This window comes from Felis catus, chromosome A1, assembly GCF_018350175.1.
Source record: "Felis catus isolate Fca126 chromosome A1, F.catus_Fca126_mat1.0, whole genome shotgun sequence".
Taxonomy (NCBI): Eukaryota; Metazoa; Chordata; class Mammalia; order Carnivora; family Felidae; genus Felis; species Felis catus.
In genome coordinates this window covers 67530359-67548967 of record NC_058368.1, presented here as the reverse complement: position 1 = coordinate 67548967, position 18609 = coordinate 67530359, and the positions used below count along the sequence as shown (strand labels likewise).

Here is an 18609-nt window from a genome sequence, read left to right as displayed (position 1 = left end):
ATCCTCAGCCAGCACCTATGATTTGGGTGACATTTGAGCTCATTTGATATTTAAGATTTCAATCACTAAATAAACTTTCCTCCTCTACAGTTTTGACACATGATGAACTCTAGCACTGGCTTATGAAAGACGACGAAAGTATTTCAAGAAATCTGCCACCTGCTGGGGAAGTGTGGAACTACTGCCAAGGCTTTTGGAAATTTCATTAAAGATTAGTGACATATTCTTCAATTTAAATAATATTTAAAAATACATGCAGTTAATGTATTGAATAAGTTTAAGTTATATAAAAAATGGCCATTGAGTATTTAAAACTAGATTATTTCTTTTTCCTTATTGCTTAAGACCCTGGGTTTTCACCCATTAAAGTGATATTTTGCCAGATAGCCCAGTAGAAGAACATACCTGACTAGCTGGTTCTCAGGGGGATTTATCAAACCATCTGTGTCTGTGTATTCCAGCTCGTTGTGCACCCATATTTGCTTATTCTCAAAGTGCATTTAAAATGAAAGAAAGCTGTTTTGTGTTTTTTTCCTCTAAGAAAAAAGGATTTGTGGTTACCCCTGAATAATAAAAAAATTAAGCCCATTTATAACTTATTTTTAAATGAAAGTTGTGTGGTACTGTAATCATTTATCTTAAACAGTATGATGTTTTCATCCTATGCTGCATTTGTAGTTTCTTAATGTTTCTAGTTTTTATTTCACAAAATTATATTCATGGACTTACTGAGCTTTGTATGCCTTCAAAATAAGTATAAAAAAAGAAGTATGAAAGTAGTCACTTCAATGGAAACTAAGTTAAGAATATGAAGTTTGTTTTCCTGCCGTGTATTAATAATAGATGAATAGGAATAGTAAATGTTCAAAAACTATCCAGCTATTCTAAATCGGATCTGAGTAATGGAAGAGACTTCAGTGTCATCTGAATCCCATCCCCTGAAGAAGCTGATTCAGTGGGGCTGAGCTGAGAATGGGAAATCATGATTGCTTAAGGAGATCACCACACTCCTGATGAGTGTGGTGTGGGAAATGTTTAATAGAGGGGCTTCCCAGCCACCATGGCAGTCCCACCTAGTGGAGCCTCAAGCCCCCTGGACCCTTGCAAGGCAATAGGGAGCTGTCTGCTTCAGGAGGCAGGCTGGTCCATCTGAGCTCTACAGTGAGCCAGAACGGTCCACTGGTGGTTTCTCCTGCTTCTTGAGCTCTACTGAACAAGTCTAGCCCTTCTCTGTTCAGCAGCATAGCCCATAGAGTATTTGAAAATAGCCTCCCTGTTCCCAGCTGCTTCATTCATTTCTAATTAGAAGTCACAAGGGCTCTCCCTCTCCTGCTCACCCTGCCTCTGTTACTTGTTCTTGTCTGTGATAAAATGGAGTGTGGCCTGCCCTGATGGAACTAGATTGTTCTAGATGGTTTGATAAAGCTTATAGATAAGAGACTCTATAATCGGCTCAAGTGAGTTAGATGCTCCAACCCAGCTAACCTGAGGTCTGCAGTGGTTTTCGGGACAGAATCCCCAAATGACTGTAAGATGGTACCTACACTTCTTTCACTGTCAGTCTCTGTTTTCGCTTGTCTAAGAATTTTGTGGGGAGAAGGATCGGGTAGGTAAAGGCACTAGTTCCCATGTCTATCACTAACTGCCATCTCCCATATGCTAGATTCTATATTTCATGCAGTATAAGCTGAAATTACAGACTAATACAAAGTCCTGATGCTCCCCTCCTAGTTTGTATCTTGTGATTTGAAGGGCACAGTGTACAAGTCTCATTTCAGGTGAGTGATAGCTTGCATTTAAAAATCTCAATTTAAGGGGTGCCTGGCTGGCTCAGTCAGTAGAGCATGAGACTCGTGATCTCCGGGTCATGCCCCACATTGGGCATGAACCCTACTTAAAAGAGTAATTTTTTTTTTTTTTTTTTTTTTGAGAGGGCGAGAACTTGAGCAGGGGAGGGGCAGAGGGAAAGGGAGAGAGAGAATCCTAAACAGGCTCCACGTCCAGCACAGAGCCTGATGCAGGGCTCAACCTCATGACCATGAGATCATGACCTGAGCTGAAACCAAGAGTTGAATGCTTAACTGAGTCACCCAGGTGCCCCAAGAATAAATAAATTTTTTTAATTAAAAAATATAAAATAAAAATCCAGATTTCTAAACAGATACTTCTTTACGGGGCGATTCTTTGATAAAATGGCTCATCTTTACGCTAAGTGCTTATAGACTGCTGTGTCATACAAAAATCTACCCCCCCCCCCCTCAGGGACACAGTGTGGGAACTGACCTTCAGGTCTGACTTGAGCATGGGGGCAGCTCTTCCAGAGAAAGCCACCAGCTCCATTGAGCTGGAAATGCTGAAATGTAGCCCAGGCCAGGGGCTTTAGTGTACATTCTGGATCCTGAATTCAGGTGCAGGCCCTGTATCAAACTTTAACAAAAATCAAATCCTAGAAGAAAAGGATCTGAAGTTATAATCCACTTCTCTTTCCCCCTCCTTTAAGAAAACTGTCTGAACGGTTTATCCAAGAATTGGCAGATTTTGAGCTTATCCTGTAAAAACCTGTACGTTTTAGGCATACAGTATACCCAGAATATGAGACTGAGACTGAAGGCAACTCGGTGTTCACACCACTAAGAAGCTCCAATGCAAAAGGTTAGATTTTGGAAGTGCCCATCCTTTGGCTCCGGTTATCAAGTTCAGAGGACAACGGAGCTTCTAGAGAGAATAGAATACTTCCAGAAAGCACCATCTCAGCCTTGGAGCTAACAAATAAAATCAGGCTTTTCTTTAATAGGAAACATGTAGTTCGACACAAGGTGGAGGGCATGGGTGGGGGGGGGTGCTTAAGGAAATGGTTGTTCCTATGTACTACATACCAGGTCCTGACTCAGGCACCCAGCAGGACAATTTTAAAGGCAGAAGGTAGGTAGATGTCAAGTCCGAATATCCTTCAGTGACTAAAGCATGGCTGAGACATTCTTTGAGCTATAGCAGCAAAGAAGTTAGTGACATTTAACTTCCCACTAGAACAAATAAGACTGTTCACGGAAGGACTCTACAGGTCTCGGATCCCTGGCTCCAGAGGAAAGGTGCTGATGAGACTCAGTACCATGAAGTCTAAGGTACTGTCCAGCCCCCTCTTGCCTGCTTCTCTGACTTGGTAGATTTAAGGCGGTCCACTCATTTTCAAAAAACCAGTTGATTTGTTAAAATCTTACCTTTGGTGGCAAAGTGAGAGGAGTGGCAGGGAGGTCCAGGGCTCTGATGGCCAGAGTTCAACTTACAGGCAACTCTGTGGCCCAGGGGTGCATGGTCTGCCGTAGGGATCCCTGGGGGCCCGTGCTGCTGCTCTGGAGCCCGGAGGGACCATGGAAATGGGACAGCTGCTCCCTTTTTATGGTGTATTATAAAGCTCAGATTATCAAATACAAACTTCTATTTTCTGAGAAATTCCAGAGGGGAACCTCTTGACTTAAAAGTTACTGTAAACAACCTTGTTTAAAAATTTCAGGTTTGGGAAGGTATCTTGTTCCCTACAGTTCTTAATTATTTGAATTTTAAAAGTTGTCTTTGATCACATGGACGTGCCCAACTATATCAGGCTTGTTTCCTACCAGATATGATTTTTACTTTAAGGTTTTTCCATGATGAAGTACCACCTCACACCTGTCAGAATGGCTAAAATCAACAACACAAGAAACAACAGATGTTGGCAAGGATGTGGACAAAGGGGAACCCTCTTGCACTGTTGGTGTGAATGAAGACTGGTGCAGCCGCTCCGGAAAACAGTGTAGAGGTTCCTCAAAAAGTTAAAAATAGAGCTACCCTACGACCCAGCCATTGCACTACTAGGTATTTACCCAAAGGACCCAAAACCACAGATTCGACGGGGCATGTGCACCCTGATGTTTATAGCAGCACTACTGACAATAGCCCAAGTATGGAGAGAGCCCAAGTGTCCACTGACTGATGAATGGATAAAGACACACACACAATAGAATATTAGCCCTCAAAAAAGAATGAAATCTTGCCATTTGTAACCACATGGATAGAGCTAGAGTGTACTATGCTAATAAGCAAAGTAAGTCAGAGAAAGACCAGTATTTCACTCCTATGTCAAATTTAAGAAAAAACATGAACATATGGGAAGTGGGGGAGAGAGGAAAACCACAAGAGACCCTTAAGGATAGCGAACAAACTGAGGGTTGCCAGAGGGAGGTGGGTGGGGGGGTGGGCTAGATGGTAATGGGTACTAAGGAGGGCACTTGTGATGAACGCTGGGTGTTGAAGGTAAGTGATGAATCACCAAATTCTCCTGAAACTAACACTGCACTTTATGTTAACCACCTAGAATTTAAATAAAATTTTGAAAAGAAAACCACCCATGTTTTCACATCTCCCTGAATTAAAGGTTTTTGATAAGAATTAAGGGAATACAAATTAAATTTTAAAAGACGGGTTCAAAACCAAAACGTTTGAATGACAAAGATCAACTTCATGTTTAATTTAAAATTGGGGAGAAGGTAGAGAAGGAAGAAGAACGGTAGTGGCCTTGCTGAGAGGAATTTTGAAGTAAACATGAGTAATCGTATAGAGGAGAATCTAGAGCAGCACCAACTCCTTCTCATACAAAAGTCACTGAACCTGCCTCTGCTTCTACCAGAAAATGTGTCCAAAAGGCTTCATCTGAGGAAGGCCAAAATATAAAGTTTCCATAACCCGAACCAATCCAACAGCTGTTTAAGTACCTACTATGTGTCCTTTTGAAGTTATCAGACCAGAACAAATGGCATTCAATCTCCAAATGAAGATGTTATGAAGGGGAAGTGTCAGGAAGGAAGGGACATGGGGGACGAAACTCGAGGTGGGAGCCAGCTGCTAGCCGGGAGGGGGAGGGGGTGACAGGGTCATGCAGGAGAGTTTGCAGACCACAGGAAGAGCTTTTGTGCTGTGGTCCTAAAATGCAGTGACGGGCTTTGCCATCCATGAAGACTTCTCCAGGATTGCTCAGCATCTTTCTGCCTGCACGGCTTCCTGACAGTCCTATTTTTTTTATTTTTATTTTTCTGACAGTCCTATTTAATCTAAGTGTTCTGCAGCACTTGGTCTAGCAGGTAACAGCTCACGGATACCAGGACAAGTAGGATTCTCTGGGATTTGGTGCCATTTTTCTCCACTGCACAGCAGCCATAATAAACTTCCCCAGGTGTAAAGACCACATCTTACAAGGCCCTCCTTGCATGTTAGCATAACCGGAGTGGATCCAGGTGGAAGAGATGCTATTTTGTTTGCACAAAAATTGTACAATTTCCACTCATGAGGTCTTAGTAACTTGAGGTAATAAAATGCATTAAATTCTCGCAAGAAGCCAAACACTGCAACAGGTGATAGAATTAATATAATCCTAAGAAAATACAGAGAAATGTTACTTGTTAGAAGAGTTATCCTTTGCTATCTTTGAAGCATCTTTCACACCGAGAAAAACCCTGAGGATCTGGGAAGAGAAAATGGATCTTCCCTTCCTCTTCTTGTTTTCCTGCCAGCTGTCACATCTGTTGATATTTTCATGATCTTCAGACTAAGGCTGATGGCTCATAGATTGCAAAGACAGCAGGATTATTAGCAAGAATTTGGAAACTGCGCTTTTGGGGAAAGTCCTAAGTATTCTAGTCTTTGAGGATATGCAGGAGACTTGAGAAGAAAGCTATGTGGGTCTGTAGTTGGAAATCTGAGACCACACTGCAAACCCCGTTTTACGACTTTAACAGAAATGTGCAAATTAAGTATAAAAGTCTTCCAACCAAGCCAATTTAAGTATTAGATTTTAACAGTATTGAACCTGAAGAACTGTCCACTTTAAGGCCTAGCTGTTCTAGGACTTTTGGGGTAAGAAGTTTTAGCTATTTCTGTTTTGTGCTCTGACTTTCCTTCACCTGAACATGAAGGAGGAGCCCTTTGGTCACCCCGGTCACAGACTACATGTCAGGCGAAGTTGGAAGAGAGACTTCTCCAAAAGACTAAAAATGAAGCGAAAGCAAGAAAATGATTTGACCATAAATATTTTTATTAAATGTGAAAATACATGGGCATAAAAATAGTACCCATATTTGCAGACATATCTGAGACCCATTTCAATTAATTTTCAGTTTCTTTATTAAAACACTAACTTGGGATGGATTAAGTTACTTAGTCTTGTCTCACTCAAAACCAGCTATAGCCTTATAGTAGGAGTAATATTTTAACTTCTCAAACATCTCCAGGATCCACCTCCTCCACACTCTTTCCTTCCCCTGCAGGCAGGAGGGGCCGACCACAGACGAGTGCAACAAAACCTGTTACTTATACACAAGGCCACGCAGTGGCTAATCTGACTCTTAAATCATTCAGCAAATGAGATCATCCATTAAAAAAAAAAAATTATCCCCACCTATTAACATCATTTGCAATTACAGCATAGACTGCTAACAAAAGGAATGATCTGATTTAGAGTAAGGATGTTATTTGTGGACAAATGAGCATTTGCCTTCCTCCTTCCTTTACAAATATGGAAAAATCACTACGTTCAACGAGGCTGCGTGAACTTCTCTAGGTGCCACCGCTGACGTGTACTCTGAAAATGTCTGTAAGGCCCGTCACTGTGACCTCTGGGCTTTAAGGCAGGCGGCTCAAACACAACCTGACCGAGGAACCACTTTTAATGGAAGTCTCTTACGCATTTTTTTCATGGTAAATGTCACAACTGCTGACCAAGTTCATGCCTTTAAAGGTGTAATCTTTTCATTTTCCACCATGAATAGGAAATGCTGCCAATTTCAAATTGTGATCCTATGAACTTTTTCCCTACTTGGTTATCAGCATTTTTCTCTTAAAAAAAAAAAAAAAAGGTAGTTTTTACATTCCATTATCAGAGTCCCCAAAAGTTCTGCTTTCATACTGATATTTAAGATACATTTTTAACACTGACTGAAGACGTTTTAAAGTTAGCATGACGTTCATCCAATTCACAGTAAACTATTGAGGTTGTCCTCCATTTTTCATTTATCCATGGAAAGAAAGCACAAACTTTCAAAACTGGGCACTAAATTAGTTTATTCTCTTTTAGGACCTTTCTCGCGTTTCTAGGTTGCTGTGTTCGTTCCCGGCTGCTGTGGAAGGCAAAGTGTCCACAGTGTACAGACAAGTGAGACTTCGCTTCCAGAGCTTACTGAGGAGGGAGGGAGGACCTTAATACAGCTAAGGCTTGGCACCTCTCTGGTTTTACTTTTCCAGAAAGAGCCATCATGGTGACCGGGCACCTGCGGGCCCCAGAGACAAGAGCCTAGAGAGTGGCACATGGAAGGAGCCCCAAAACAAGTGCCTTTTCAGTCCGTGCGATGACCTCACCCATCGGGCCAGCAGGAGGAGCGACTTTCCCTCGATGGCCCGGAGGACTGTCTGCCCTGACAGGCGGTGGCCTCTGACACCCAGCAGGGCTGGACTTGCAGGTCATTATTTTGTCACTGAGCCCTCTCTGTGGCACTGGCACATGGCACCATAGCTTCTCTCCTCTGTTCACTGAAGACGAGCAAGTAACTGCACATTTCCGCTACGCCGACTAGGCTGAATCCACGGGAAAGGTTTAGGCGCAGGAACGACGGTTACTGCAAGTAGAGAAAACGTGAGCCACCGTCCGGGCAGCTTGGACGGTCCGTGGGGTAATGGCGCCAGGGATGCATCTCCAGCGGCCCAGCCCTCCACCGTCCTGACTCCCTCGGGCTCCTCCTAGACCTCTTCTCTGAATGGAAAGGCAAGTGATTGGATATTTCCTTGTTCTGACTCTGCATGAAAATTCTTACTTCAAAAGTAGGTAGAGGCCATTGCTAGATTGCAAAACGGTCAGTGACGACAGACACCAAAGAACCAGACTGGAAAAAATATATTGCTGACACAGTGGAGTAATGAGATTACTAAGATTAAAGAATAAGCAAAATTGAATTTCCCTTAGAAATCATCTTCACACTGGCTTGCATTTTAAGATACTAAAAAGAAAGGAAAGCTGCAAACTGTTCCCTAATTTTCCAAATGCACTGTTAAGTTTATTGGTAAGAAACAGACTTCTAAGTAGATGTAAAAAAGCACATATATGTTTTGCTTAACTCAACTATGTGATTTTTGTCTCTCAAAGAAATTTTCTTCACGTACGTTGCAGGGTGACCATGAAAGGAAACGCTCTGTGCTTGGCTGCTGTGGTCAGGACGCTTCCCACCACTGAAATTAAAATGCCTGACTTCATAAAAACAATATATTAGAGACCCATACTCATCAAAATGCTCTGAGGCAAAAAACAAAAACCTTTCCAGAATGAAGGTAATCATTCTTATCTAAAGTAATTCTCTTAGATTTTAAATGCAGCATCAATAGTTCCATAAATATTTAATGCTCTTGATTAAAATAATACTTTTTAGGGAAAAAATTATCCAGTACACAAAGACTGAATACCTTAATTTCTTAAAAGGTAAGAAGACAGAATCCCAAGAAGAGATGCCATCTTGATGATGGAAATACAGCCAGAGCTGACTAGATTTGTAAATGTGTATTTTTCCTGGCAGAACAGCAGACGCATCGAGGTCCGGGCAAGGGGCGGGTCTACAGTTTAACTCCTGCCTCAACAGTCCCATGTGGGAGTAACTGCAACCCCAGAGGGCTGGCCAGGCAGTCAGAGAAGCTGCCCCACCACCCTGATTACAAGTGGGGCACACGGCATTCTCTCTCTCTCTCTCTCTGTCAACTGAGCAACTTGACAGTTCCAAGCCAATCCTGTTACAGGAAGTTCTGTTTAACTCACAACTTCAGCTATTAAAGTATTTCATTCCGCACCTCAGTTCTATTTTAGGTAACACCACTGCTGTATTACCCATTCTCCTTTAGTTAATTTGTTTCATATTAAACAAAAGGGCCCATAGATTTTTATAATCAATTCTGTTTCAGTGGTCTTCAGTGTTCTCTTGCAGGTACTGGACATAAAATGCACGCTTAATACCCATCCAAAGTCTGTACCTGGCGATGTCAGCTACCACTGGGCAGCAGGCTTTCTAAAAGGTGGGTTCCGTCCCTCCCTCAGTGCCAGCCGTGCTCACGCCAGCAGAGGTGCAAGTGCGCTTGCATTCACGAGGCTCTGTAATTTCACAGGTATCTGCAAGCAAAGGGACTGACCAAAATCTAAGCCAAGGTGTCCCTAGGACCGCACAGCTCAAAATGTTAATATCCTAAGAATACTAAAACTTAAAGGGGTCTCCCAAAAACTACAGCTCCCAGTCCTCGTGCAGGCACTGATGGGCTATGCGAGGCTGTGAAGAAGAATGTCTACCGCTCTGGTGAGAAAACTATGTGAGCGCTTGCACAGGCACACCTCCCTCAGACCCTCTTCCAGAGGCTCAAACATTTACATGAGCTGCTCTGTCAGAAATAGAACGAGTCTTCGCCTCTCTGCCTTCTCAGACCCATCAACCTCCAGTCTAAAATGGGTAAGAACGGATTTTTCCTATTAAAACAACTCTTTGGTCATGGACAAACTAAGAGATTTGAATTTTTTTTTTTTTCCATTAGGATCCCGGGACAAGGTTTCTTTCTTTTTAATCTTTAAAAAAATTAAGGAAGAAGAGCAGAAAAACAGCTGGTTTAATTGAAGTGGAATTTAAATCTAAAAGGTCCGCCTGAGCTGAAGGGGTTAAACCCCTGCCATGAGTTCCAGCTTCTGTGGAAAGGGTTGCCTCCACCTCCTTGTTGGCTCTCTGCGTCCAGGGGATCTTCTCCATCATCAAATTTCTTCCTCATTTCTACAAGAAAGAAACCAGAAAATGAAGACCCAGGTATTAACTAAGGCCTGGGGAGGGGGAAGGGAGCATCACAGGATTCCTGGCTTCTCTCTTATCAAATCAGTCATGCCTGACACACAGATCCCGGCTCCCCCATTCCTGCCCAGCTCACAGGTTTGGTCTCAGGAGAAACAGCCTAGAGAAGAAATACCGGTCACAGAAAAAGGGTTGAGGTTCAGGGCTGGAAATGGGTATTCCTTGAAATTCAGGCCCCCTGAATGTTCTCTCCTCACAAGAAGCTACCCAAGGAAATTCTCTGGAAAAAAATAATTGCAAAGAAAGAGACCTCCAAAAATCACACCCCTATGAACAAAGAGCCACATCACCATCCTCACCCCAGTAACACAGTCTCAACAGCTTTCCACGCCTCACTCTTAGTTCTGTTTGGACTTAAGGTTCCCTGCTGTGCAGCACAGGAGGCTGCCCTCACTGCTGTACCTCTCAGTCCCGAGGAGGGTCTCTGACGAGACAGAGGCTAATGCAGGCAAACGGGAGAAAGGAATCCTGCAGGTGGCAGGAGAGCAAGTGACTACACTCAGACTAGAAAAAAACTATTCATCCCTAAAATAAGAACAGGGGCTAAGAAAAAGGAACAGAACCAAAAGAACTCCTAAGCATCAAGAAAAGAACTGCATTTGTAGGTACTTTGTGACTATTGGCCCCAACTCCATTGGTTGGCTCCCTGCCATCCTTAGTGCTCAGCTGCAGGGTTGTCTCCCCATATGCCCACCCCCCCACCCCCCGCCAAAGATTCCCAGCTCCCAGTCCATTGTGGCCCCCCCACCTGTCCACTGTGCCAGCTGAAGACAGACCATTTGAGAATGTTGCTGGCACTCGTTTGCTGAGTGAAAAGATAGACTACCCTGCTGTGCTCATTAACTCCATTTCCACCTCCCTTACAGGATTATAAATGCAAATAGAGGGCCATACAGCTTCGATTCCATAGCAGGAACAGATGTTCAAAAAAGATTTGCCAAGGAGGGCACCTGGTTGGCTTAGTCGGTTAAGTGTCCAACTTCAGCCCAGGTCATGTAGGTTCGAGCCCCATGTCAGGTTCTGTGCTGACAGTGTGGGGCCTGCTTGGATTCTCTCTCTCCCTCTCTCTCCTTTCAAAATAAATACACTTTAAAAATTAAAAAAAAAAAAAAAATTGCCAAATGGGCATAAATCTTGAGTCCCTTCTATTTTTGATGAATTTGTCTAGCTCAAGTCATAGCTTCTACTCCTACTGACATGGAAAGGCACAAAAAAGCAATAGGTATTAGCTTACCATTAAATTCCCTCTGGAAATGTCTAAGCATTGTTCAGTATTACCTAATTTCTTCATTTTCTCTCTCGTTTTCCAGGCCATTTTAGCATATGATAAAAACATTCCAGCAATCAGTAAATCTAATGAACATTTGATTCAGGACAAGGTTCCTGGGCTAGGTATACACCTCCCACCCTCACTGCCCGCCCCCCCTCCCCCCCAAGGCATTCTGGTTTCCTAATCGAGCTCCTAGAAGTTTGGTATAAAGAATTCATCAGTGATCCGGGAAGGTGGAAGGAACCTAAGACATCCCCCTCACTGGTGTAAAATCTGAGGCTCAAAAAGCTCTAAGAACTTTGGCAGTAGAGCGAAGAGTCAAATCAGGCCTTCTGATTCCAAGCTTGTTGGTCTTTCCACTGAGCCAGACAGAAGGGCCCTGAGTCTGACAGGGGCAGGCATGACATCTGGACTTCTGAAACTGCAAGACGGGGGACCCAGTGGTCCCCAGCTCCTACAGGGTGGCCCTGAGCAGCCCGCCTGTCCCCCCTGTGTGACCCTGTCTCCAAGTCAGCAAAGGAACGGAGCTAGAAGTCTGCGCATCGCAGACTCAGCCATTTCAGAAGAACAGAAAATGCTAAGGACAAACAATACCTGGGTCAGAGAGGACCTCTTTAGCAGCCGCTATGTCAATGAACTTTTTCTCAGCTTTTTTCTTTTCTTCTTCATTCTGGAAGTTATCTGGGTGCCACTGCAATGCTAATTTTCGGTATGCTTTAATGATTTCTTGCTTTTTGGCGTTTCTGAGAAGTATGAAAATAAATAATCATTAGTTAAGCAGTGCCCAACACACAGCCACAAAAAACTAAAAGACAGTTATGATCCCGCCGGCAAGTTAGCAACCTGGTTCTTCTAATCGTGCCCATGGTGTCACAGGCTGAACATTAAATATCCAGACTGGATGATCATTAAAGCTGGTCAGGCTTCCTCAGATACTTGTTCCCTAAGATCAGAATCTCACTGGGGAGAAATTACTTTTGATCTTTGCAATGTTCCCTTTAAAAAAAAAAAAAAATCACACAGATGTGTTTTTAAACTTTCTGAATTTCCAGCCTACCATGATACAAATCTTGGCATTAAAAGAGATACTCTGAGTCTGAAACCCACTTTCTATTTTGCATCTGGTTAGCTTACTTAACAAAGGTTCAACTTTTGATAAAAGATTGATGGTTCCTTCTTCAGGGAAAGTGGGTCTGACATTACCCAGCTTTTGTAGATCTCAGTGCGTGTAAGTTATTTCTCAAAAGTGCCACTTTATTTTTAGGCCTAGTTTTCTTTCCCCCTCTCTCCCTCCTGTCCTCACAAAAGAAAGCTCACTCCTACCTCCTTACCCTTCCTAAATAATCTAGGGCAGGATCTATTCATGCTACAGTGTCATACCTTTGTTACCAACTACTAATTCCCTATCACTGCAGTACTAGTTGCTATCAAAGAAATCTGCCTGTAACAAAATAGCTTCAGTATGTTAAAGATGGTTAGGTTTAATCCATGACTGAAATTACATAAAGAAAGCAATGAATCAGAGAAAAAAGGAAGAGCAATGATAAGCTTTAAAACAGTTGATTTATGTAAATTTTAAATTAATAACTCACCTTTTTACTCCCAAAATTTTATAATAATCTCGTTTCTGTGACTGTTTCAGTAGCCTCTGTGCCTTCTCTAGACCTTCCCGAATCTGCTGATCATTTTCATTGTGTTCCTGAGCAGTTTCATAATCCTGAATAGCTGTCAAATTATGTTTAAGATAATGCTGTTAAAGGTAATGCAATTTGTAACCTCTACTTATCTGGTAAGGTTGATACTAAAGTCACTATCCCGACCCTTTACTCTCGTGCAATTACTGCTTAAGAGCCTAAGAAGTTATAGTAATGATTTTGTTAGCAAACTTATGAAAGGCATAGCATAATTAAGGCTGAATTTAGGTAGCTTTTTACTCCCACTCAATCACTGCTATTTGTTTACTTGCCCACCCTCCCACATTACCTTCACCACATCTTTGAGGTATTTTAATGCCCATACTTTATACAAAGCAGTCTTAACCATCACTAAGATTGAAGTGATTGTTACAAAGGAAGATAAGACCATGCCAAAGAAAATCTGCACAGTCAGCTATGGGTCCACAGTTCAGAAGAATCAGAGGCTTATACAGGGAGCCCAAGAGGAACCATCAGCAACCAGAATGTCTGTGTCACCCAGGAGTTTCAACAGGAGCTGTTACAAACCTGATGTTTTTTAAAGTATGAATCAAAGCAAAACAACACACACTGACTGTCCCAGTATGGGAAGTCTGATAACAAACCACATTATGTCTTTTATCTCATTTTCAAATACCTTAATATCTAGAACACAAGGCATCTGGATATCTAAGTCACCCAGAAAAGAGCCAACATAGCCAGCTTGAAACTGTTATCCTTAGAAGGGCCTGCTGGTAAGGCTGGTCCTGGCTGACCTCTCGAAAGAAGGGCTGCAGGAGTGTTCCCACCACTCCCTGGTAAGAATGGCTCACCGTGCCTAAATGTCTGTACAAACAATGTGGTTTATGCTAAACATCTTCTTTCCTTCTGGGAGTCTGGAATTTGGGTAGGGGGTGGGCAGAAGGTGCCTACCTGACCAGCCTCAAATAAATACCCTGGGTGGTGGCTCTACCAAACTTCCCCAGTAGGCAACACTTCACACGTCTTGAGGAATTAGCTTGTCCTACAATTTCACAGAGAAAGACTCTTGGAATCCTCTACCTGGTTTCCTCTGGAATTTGCACCATATGCCTTTTCTCTTTGCTGATACTACTTTGTATCCTTTCACTAGGTTAAATCTTAGCCTGAGTACAACTGTATGCTGAGTCTCATGTGTCCTCCTACCCAATCATCAAATCTAGGAGCGGCCTTGAGAAGCTCCAATACAAGTCTTCCTTATTGTTCTCCCTGGACAGACATCTCAAATAATGGACTGCTGAATGCAAATTCTAGTTTTTATGGAAGTGCAATGCACTGTGGGAAAAGACCTCTCTCTCGATGACATGCCTGAGCATTGGTCTTGGCAACAGCTGATCCTGGAAGGGAGTAGGAAGGCCGATCATCCTTCCTTCTGACATAGTGCTGGAAGGTCAAGAGCAGCCTAATGCCCTGTCACAACAATGCCTATGTCATTCACCTCACTTCGACTCATCCTGCAGGCATTTCATCATCTCATATCATCACAGGAACAAGGGTGAGTACAGGACAATGAGGTATTTCTAGAGACCACATTTACATAACTTTTATGACAGTATTTTGTTATAATTATTCTGTTTTATTATTCATTAATACTGTTGTATTATTGTTTATTATCACTGTGCCTAATAAGTGAAACTTGATCATGGATATGTATGTATAGGAAAAAACAGTATATATAGGGTTCAGTACTATCTGCAGTTTTGGGCATACACTGGGGGACTTGGAAGGTATCCCCTGCATAAGGGACAGTTACTGTCATAAGCCTGCACTCCATAGAAAATGCACCCATGCTACCTTTGGCCCGTCGGAGGGTATGTTTAAATTTTTATCCTAATTCCTACCTCAGTGCATTAGTATTGCGTATTAATATGAAACATTATTACAGTCACCCAATCCACAATGACAACATAAAATACCTTTCCAATTTAGTACACAAAACCATCATAAATAGTAGTGAGGGTTAACTTTACAATTAATACCCATAGCACTTGATGCCACAATCTAGTAAGGAAATGTACTTTGAAGGAATTTAATACAAAATGTTTCAATATATGCCATTTTGCTATTAATGCAAACTCTACACTTTAAACATGTTTTAATTCTTAAATGTTCAGACTGTCTCCTTCGAAGCAGTCTTCTATCTTTTATTAAAACTTAAGGTAGGCACATTTTTCCCCATACAGAAAAAATATAAAATTATATAGGTTGTTTCCTACATTCACATGATTACAGGTAGGTAATTTAATTAGAAACTTACTATAGGTGATGTTAAAACTTCCCATGGATATTATATTTACTCCGATTCCACACTCTAAGGAGGAATCTTCAAAAAAATAAAAGTAACACCCAATTATGTTTATCCCATACTGTCATTAAGCATCCGTGAAAAGCAGAATAAGCCAGAAATATTCAGGCCCTGAATAAACCGTCTATTACATATCAGCCAACTCATTTTCTATCCTCTGAATCTAAAAAATCTTCCCAAATCCTTTTTCTGCCAGTCCCCCCAGTCGATTCCTAGGGAACGAAGCAAACTAGACCAAGCTGGCAGACAGAGGAGGGCACATCCCTTCCATCCCACTCTTCCACAGAAATGACACACACAAAAATAATAGAATCATGGCAGCACCAAAAACAGCAGCAGACCAGAAACTTTCAGAAATTTCTGAAAGAAAGGTTTATTCATTGTTACCATGATCCCATTTGATTCCTACGTGTACAGAACCCCAGTGCAAGCAGAGGCCCTCGCAGATGTGGGAGCCATTGTGTTTGGCCAAGGATCCTCAGTTCAGCATTCAGCAAGCAGGGGCAGCTTACGCAACCACCAGGACAGCTCGGGAGAGAACTGAGGGATGTCTGGGCGGGCTCTCCCTGTGAGTGTGCAGCCACCACTGCTGCATTCGCCCCACCAGGGCCCAAGAATCAGTCTCTGAACCGAACAGAAGATGCGCACGTGGCGCAGCCCCCGATGTGGCTGTGGGAACCAGGAAGAGTGGCAGAACCAAGCCCACGGACACTCCAGATCTCTACAACAGACCTGGACTAAACAAGGACAAGAACTCCACCCAGTAAGTAAAATGATTAATTTCCTGTTCATTTTGGCAACTGGGCCAGATGGCAAGCGCCACAGGGGAAGTCTCCCTGCGAACAGTCCAACCCACTTAAAGCCTGCTTTAAGCTCCCCAGTGCAGAAGCAGCATTTCAAAGACAGATGTGCACAGCTGCAAAAGACTGCCTCTTTCAGTCCTTCAGTCCACTAGCAAATCCCAAAAACTATGTCCAGAATTTACCTGCTTCTCACCATTTCTCCAATGACCAATGTGACATATGCAGTCCACCGTTAATACACCTGAACAGCTGTTTCCGGCTCCCACCCTTATCCCCCTAAAAGTCTATTCTCAGTACAGGGACCTAGAGAGCCTCTAAAAGAGAACATCAGACCCCAATATAAATATGTCCATGGACACCAACCATCTCCTCCAGGATGTCATGCAAAACAATCAAAGTGTACAAGGCCTGCTAAAATTAGCTAATATCAGCCATGAATCCAAGATGAGAGGGGGAAGCAATAGTGAGAAAGCCCAAAAACAAAAACTTTCTAGGAGTATGGGCTCACCCTAAAGTGACAACCTACATCCTTTGCATATTATGAGAACCATGAAATCCAAAGCCAGACAGAGTGGAGATAATACGAGAAGAGAAAATAGCCCTGAGCAGCACATCTCAGAAAACCCCAGCAACTATGTGCTCTCTGAAGGTGAGGGCTCACCCTCAAGTGTAAAAGATATACCCCTTTGGTAGCAAAGGAAGTGGGCAGAGGGGCAGCAGGGCTGGCAGCTGATGACCTGGACACGGTTTGGTTCAGAGAAGCAGAGAGGGCAGAGCTATGTAGAAAGTCCATTTTAGCAGGAGGCAGAATGTCTGTGGAAACAGTGAAGCAGAGAGGACTGCAATTGCTAAGTACAGAAGGCTGCCCTGTCCCCAGCACTCCCTTATATACACACACACACACACCAAAGGACTTGCCCACAAATAGCTAGGGCAGGATAATTCATTTTAATGGTACAGCATCGGGGCGCCTGGGTGGCTCAGTCAGTTAAGTGCCTGACTCTTGGTTTCAGCTCAGGTCATGGTCTCACACTTCCTAGGTTCGAGCCCCATGTCGGGCTCCATGCTGATAGCTTGGAGCCTGCTTGGGATCCTCTCTCTCTCTCTGCCCCTCCCCTGCTCATGCGCTCGCTCTCTCTCTCTCTCTCAAAATAGATTTTTAAGAAAATGGTATAGCATCAATTCAAGGACAGCTTTTAAATAGAGACAGGAAAAGAGCACCAAGACTTACCTGATGAACACACATCAGAACAGTAGCCGAACACATGAGAATTCTGAGCAAACATGCCATGAATTTTTAGAACTTATCCAATCCCCTCTTGTAAGGGTAATCACAAAGCAGAATAAGAACTCAGCAAAGAGAGAATGAGACAAAGAGGAGACAAAAATGTGAGTAGTCAATACTCAAGAAGATCACAACTATCGTAGAATTACAGATGAAATGAGAAGGAGCACCGGAAGCAGCATCACATGGAAAAAAATAAGGATCTAACAAAATGAAATGGAAATAAAGAGTTTAAGAAGACTAGAGAAAAAACAGCAGCCATACCCGACAAGCAAAGGGAATACAACCTACACATAATTAGATCTCAGAAGGAGAAAACCAAACCAGTAGAACAATTCAAATATTTTTAAAATTTTTTTAAAGTTTATTTATTATTGAGAGACAGAGAGACACAGAGTGTGAGCAGGGGAGGGATAGAGAGAGGGGGAGACACAGAATCCGAAGCAGGCTCCAGGCTCTGAGCTGTCAGCACAGAGCCCAACGCGGGGCTCGAACTCACAAACTGCGAGATCATGACCTGAGCTGAAGTCGGTCACCTAACCAACTGAACCACCCAGGTGCCCCCAGATTAAATTTAAGACATTTTCAATCTGTAAATTCATTTGTTATTTCAGGAAAGGGCACACTAGGTGTCAGGGCAAACTGGATGGTAACAGTAAAGAGGAAGACCTATGCTGGCTAGTCTAATTATACATTTGAAAGATGAGGGCTCTTTGAACCTGGCCCCAGATTTTCCAGAGCAATATTCTGTGCCAGGGGACAATGGAACAATAACTTCAAGATACAGAAAAAGTGTGAGCAAAGGATTTTCTTATCTAACCAAACCATCCTTTTAAGAATAAAGATACAAACGTAAAAGAAATGAGAAAATAAATTTTCCTAGGAACCCCTCGAGGATGAACTTACCAAGGAGAAAGCTAGAGAAACCACAACCAAAGGAGGGATGAAGAAGAAAAAGAACTGGTAAGTCAAAAGGCTTAGTTCTTGGCAAAAATCAATACATATCTCTAACCTAATCAGGAAAAGAAAGCAGGATCAAAACCAAAAATAAGAAATAAGTGACAAATAAGATAGAAGAAATTAAAATAATGAGACTACTACTTTGCTAAATTTGAAAACTCAAATGAGTAACACAAACTGATGCTAAAAGAAAAACTAAACAGAACAATTTTCACAGAGAAATAAAGCCACAGGCTTTCCACAGAGATATGGAACTGAAAAGGAAAATTTCCAAATAATTACAAAAAACTACCTTAATTGATAGTTTGCTATATATAAAAATCTGGGGTAAAAAATAATTCTTCCTCTGAGTTTTTTGAGAATACTGAAATACTCCTTTCTGGA

The 18609-nt window shown here is 42.5% G+C and overlaps 2 protein-coding genes across 4 annotated transcripts in view; one reads left to right on the top strand and one right to left on the bottom strand.

Moving 5' to 3' along the window:
• Nucleotides 1–612, top strand: part of UGGT2 (UDP-glucose glycoprotein glucosyltransferase 2) — a 188535-nt gene extending 187923 nt beyond the window's left edge. For all 3 annotated transcript variants that reach the window (XM_045055129.1, XM_011280607.4, XM_045055130.1), the window contains one exon: nucleotides 91–612. In XM_045055129.1, coding sequence (XP_044911064.1) covers nucleotides 91–113 — 23 coding nt within the window. In that variant the 3' untranslated portion in view covers nucleotides 114–612. The remainder of the gene's footprint in view (nucleotides 1–90) is intronic.
• A 5431-nt stretch (nucleotides 613–6043) lies between these two features.
• The window catches only part of DNAJC3 (DnaJ heat shock protein family (Hsp40) member C3), a 90638-nt gene continuing 78072 nt past the window's right edge, over nucleotides 6044–18609 (bottom strand). The window contains exons 10-12 of the mRNA XM_023252703.2: nucleotides 12753–12885; nucleotides 11755–11903; nucleotides 6044–9815 (exon numbers count right to left, since the gene is read on the bottom strand). Of these exons, the coding sequence (XP_023108471.1) occupies nucleotides 9658–9815; nucleotides 11755–11903; nucleotides 12753–12885 (440 nt within the window). The 3' untranslated portion in view covers nucleotides 6044–9657. The remainder of the gene's footprint in view (nucleotides 9816–11754; nucleotides 11904–12752; nucleotides 12886–18609) is intronic.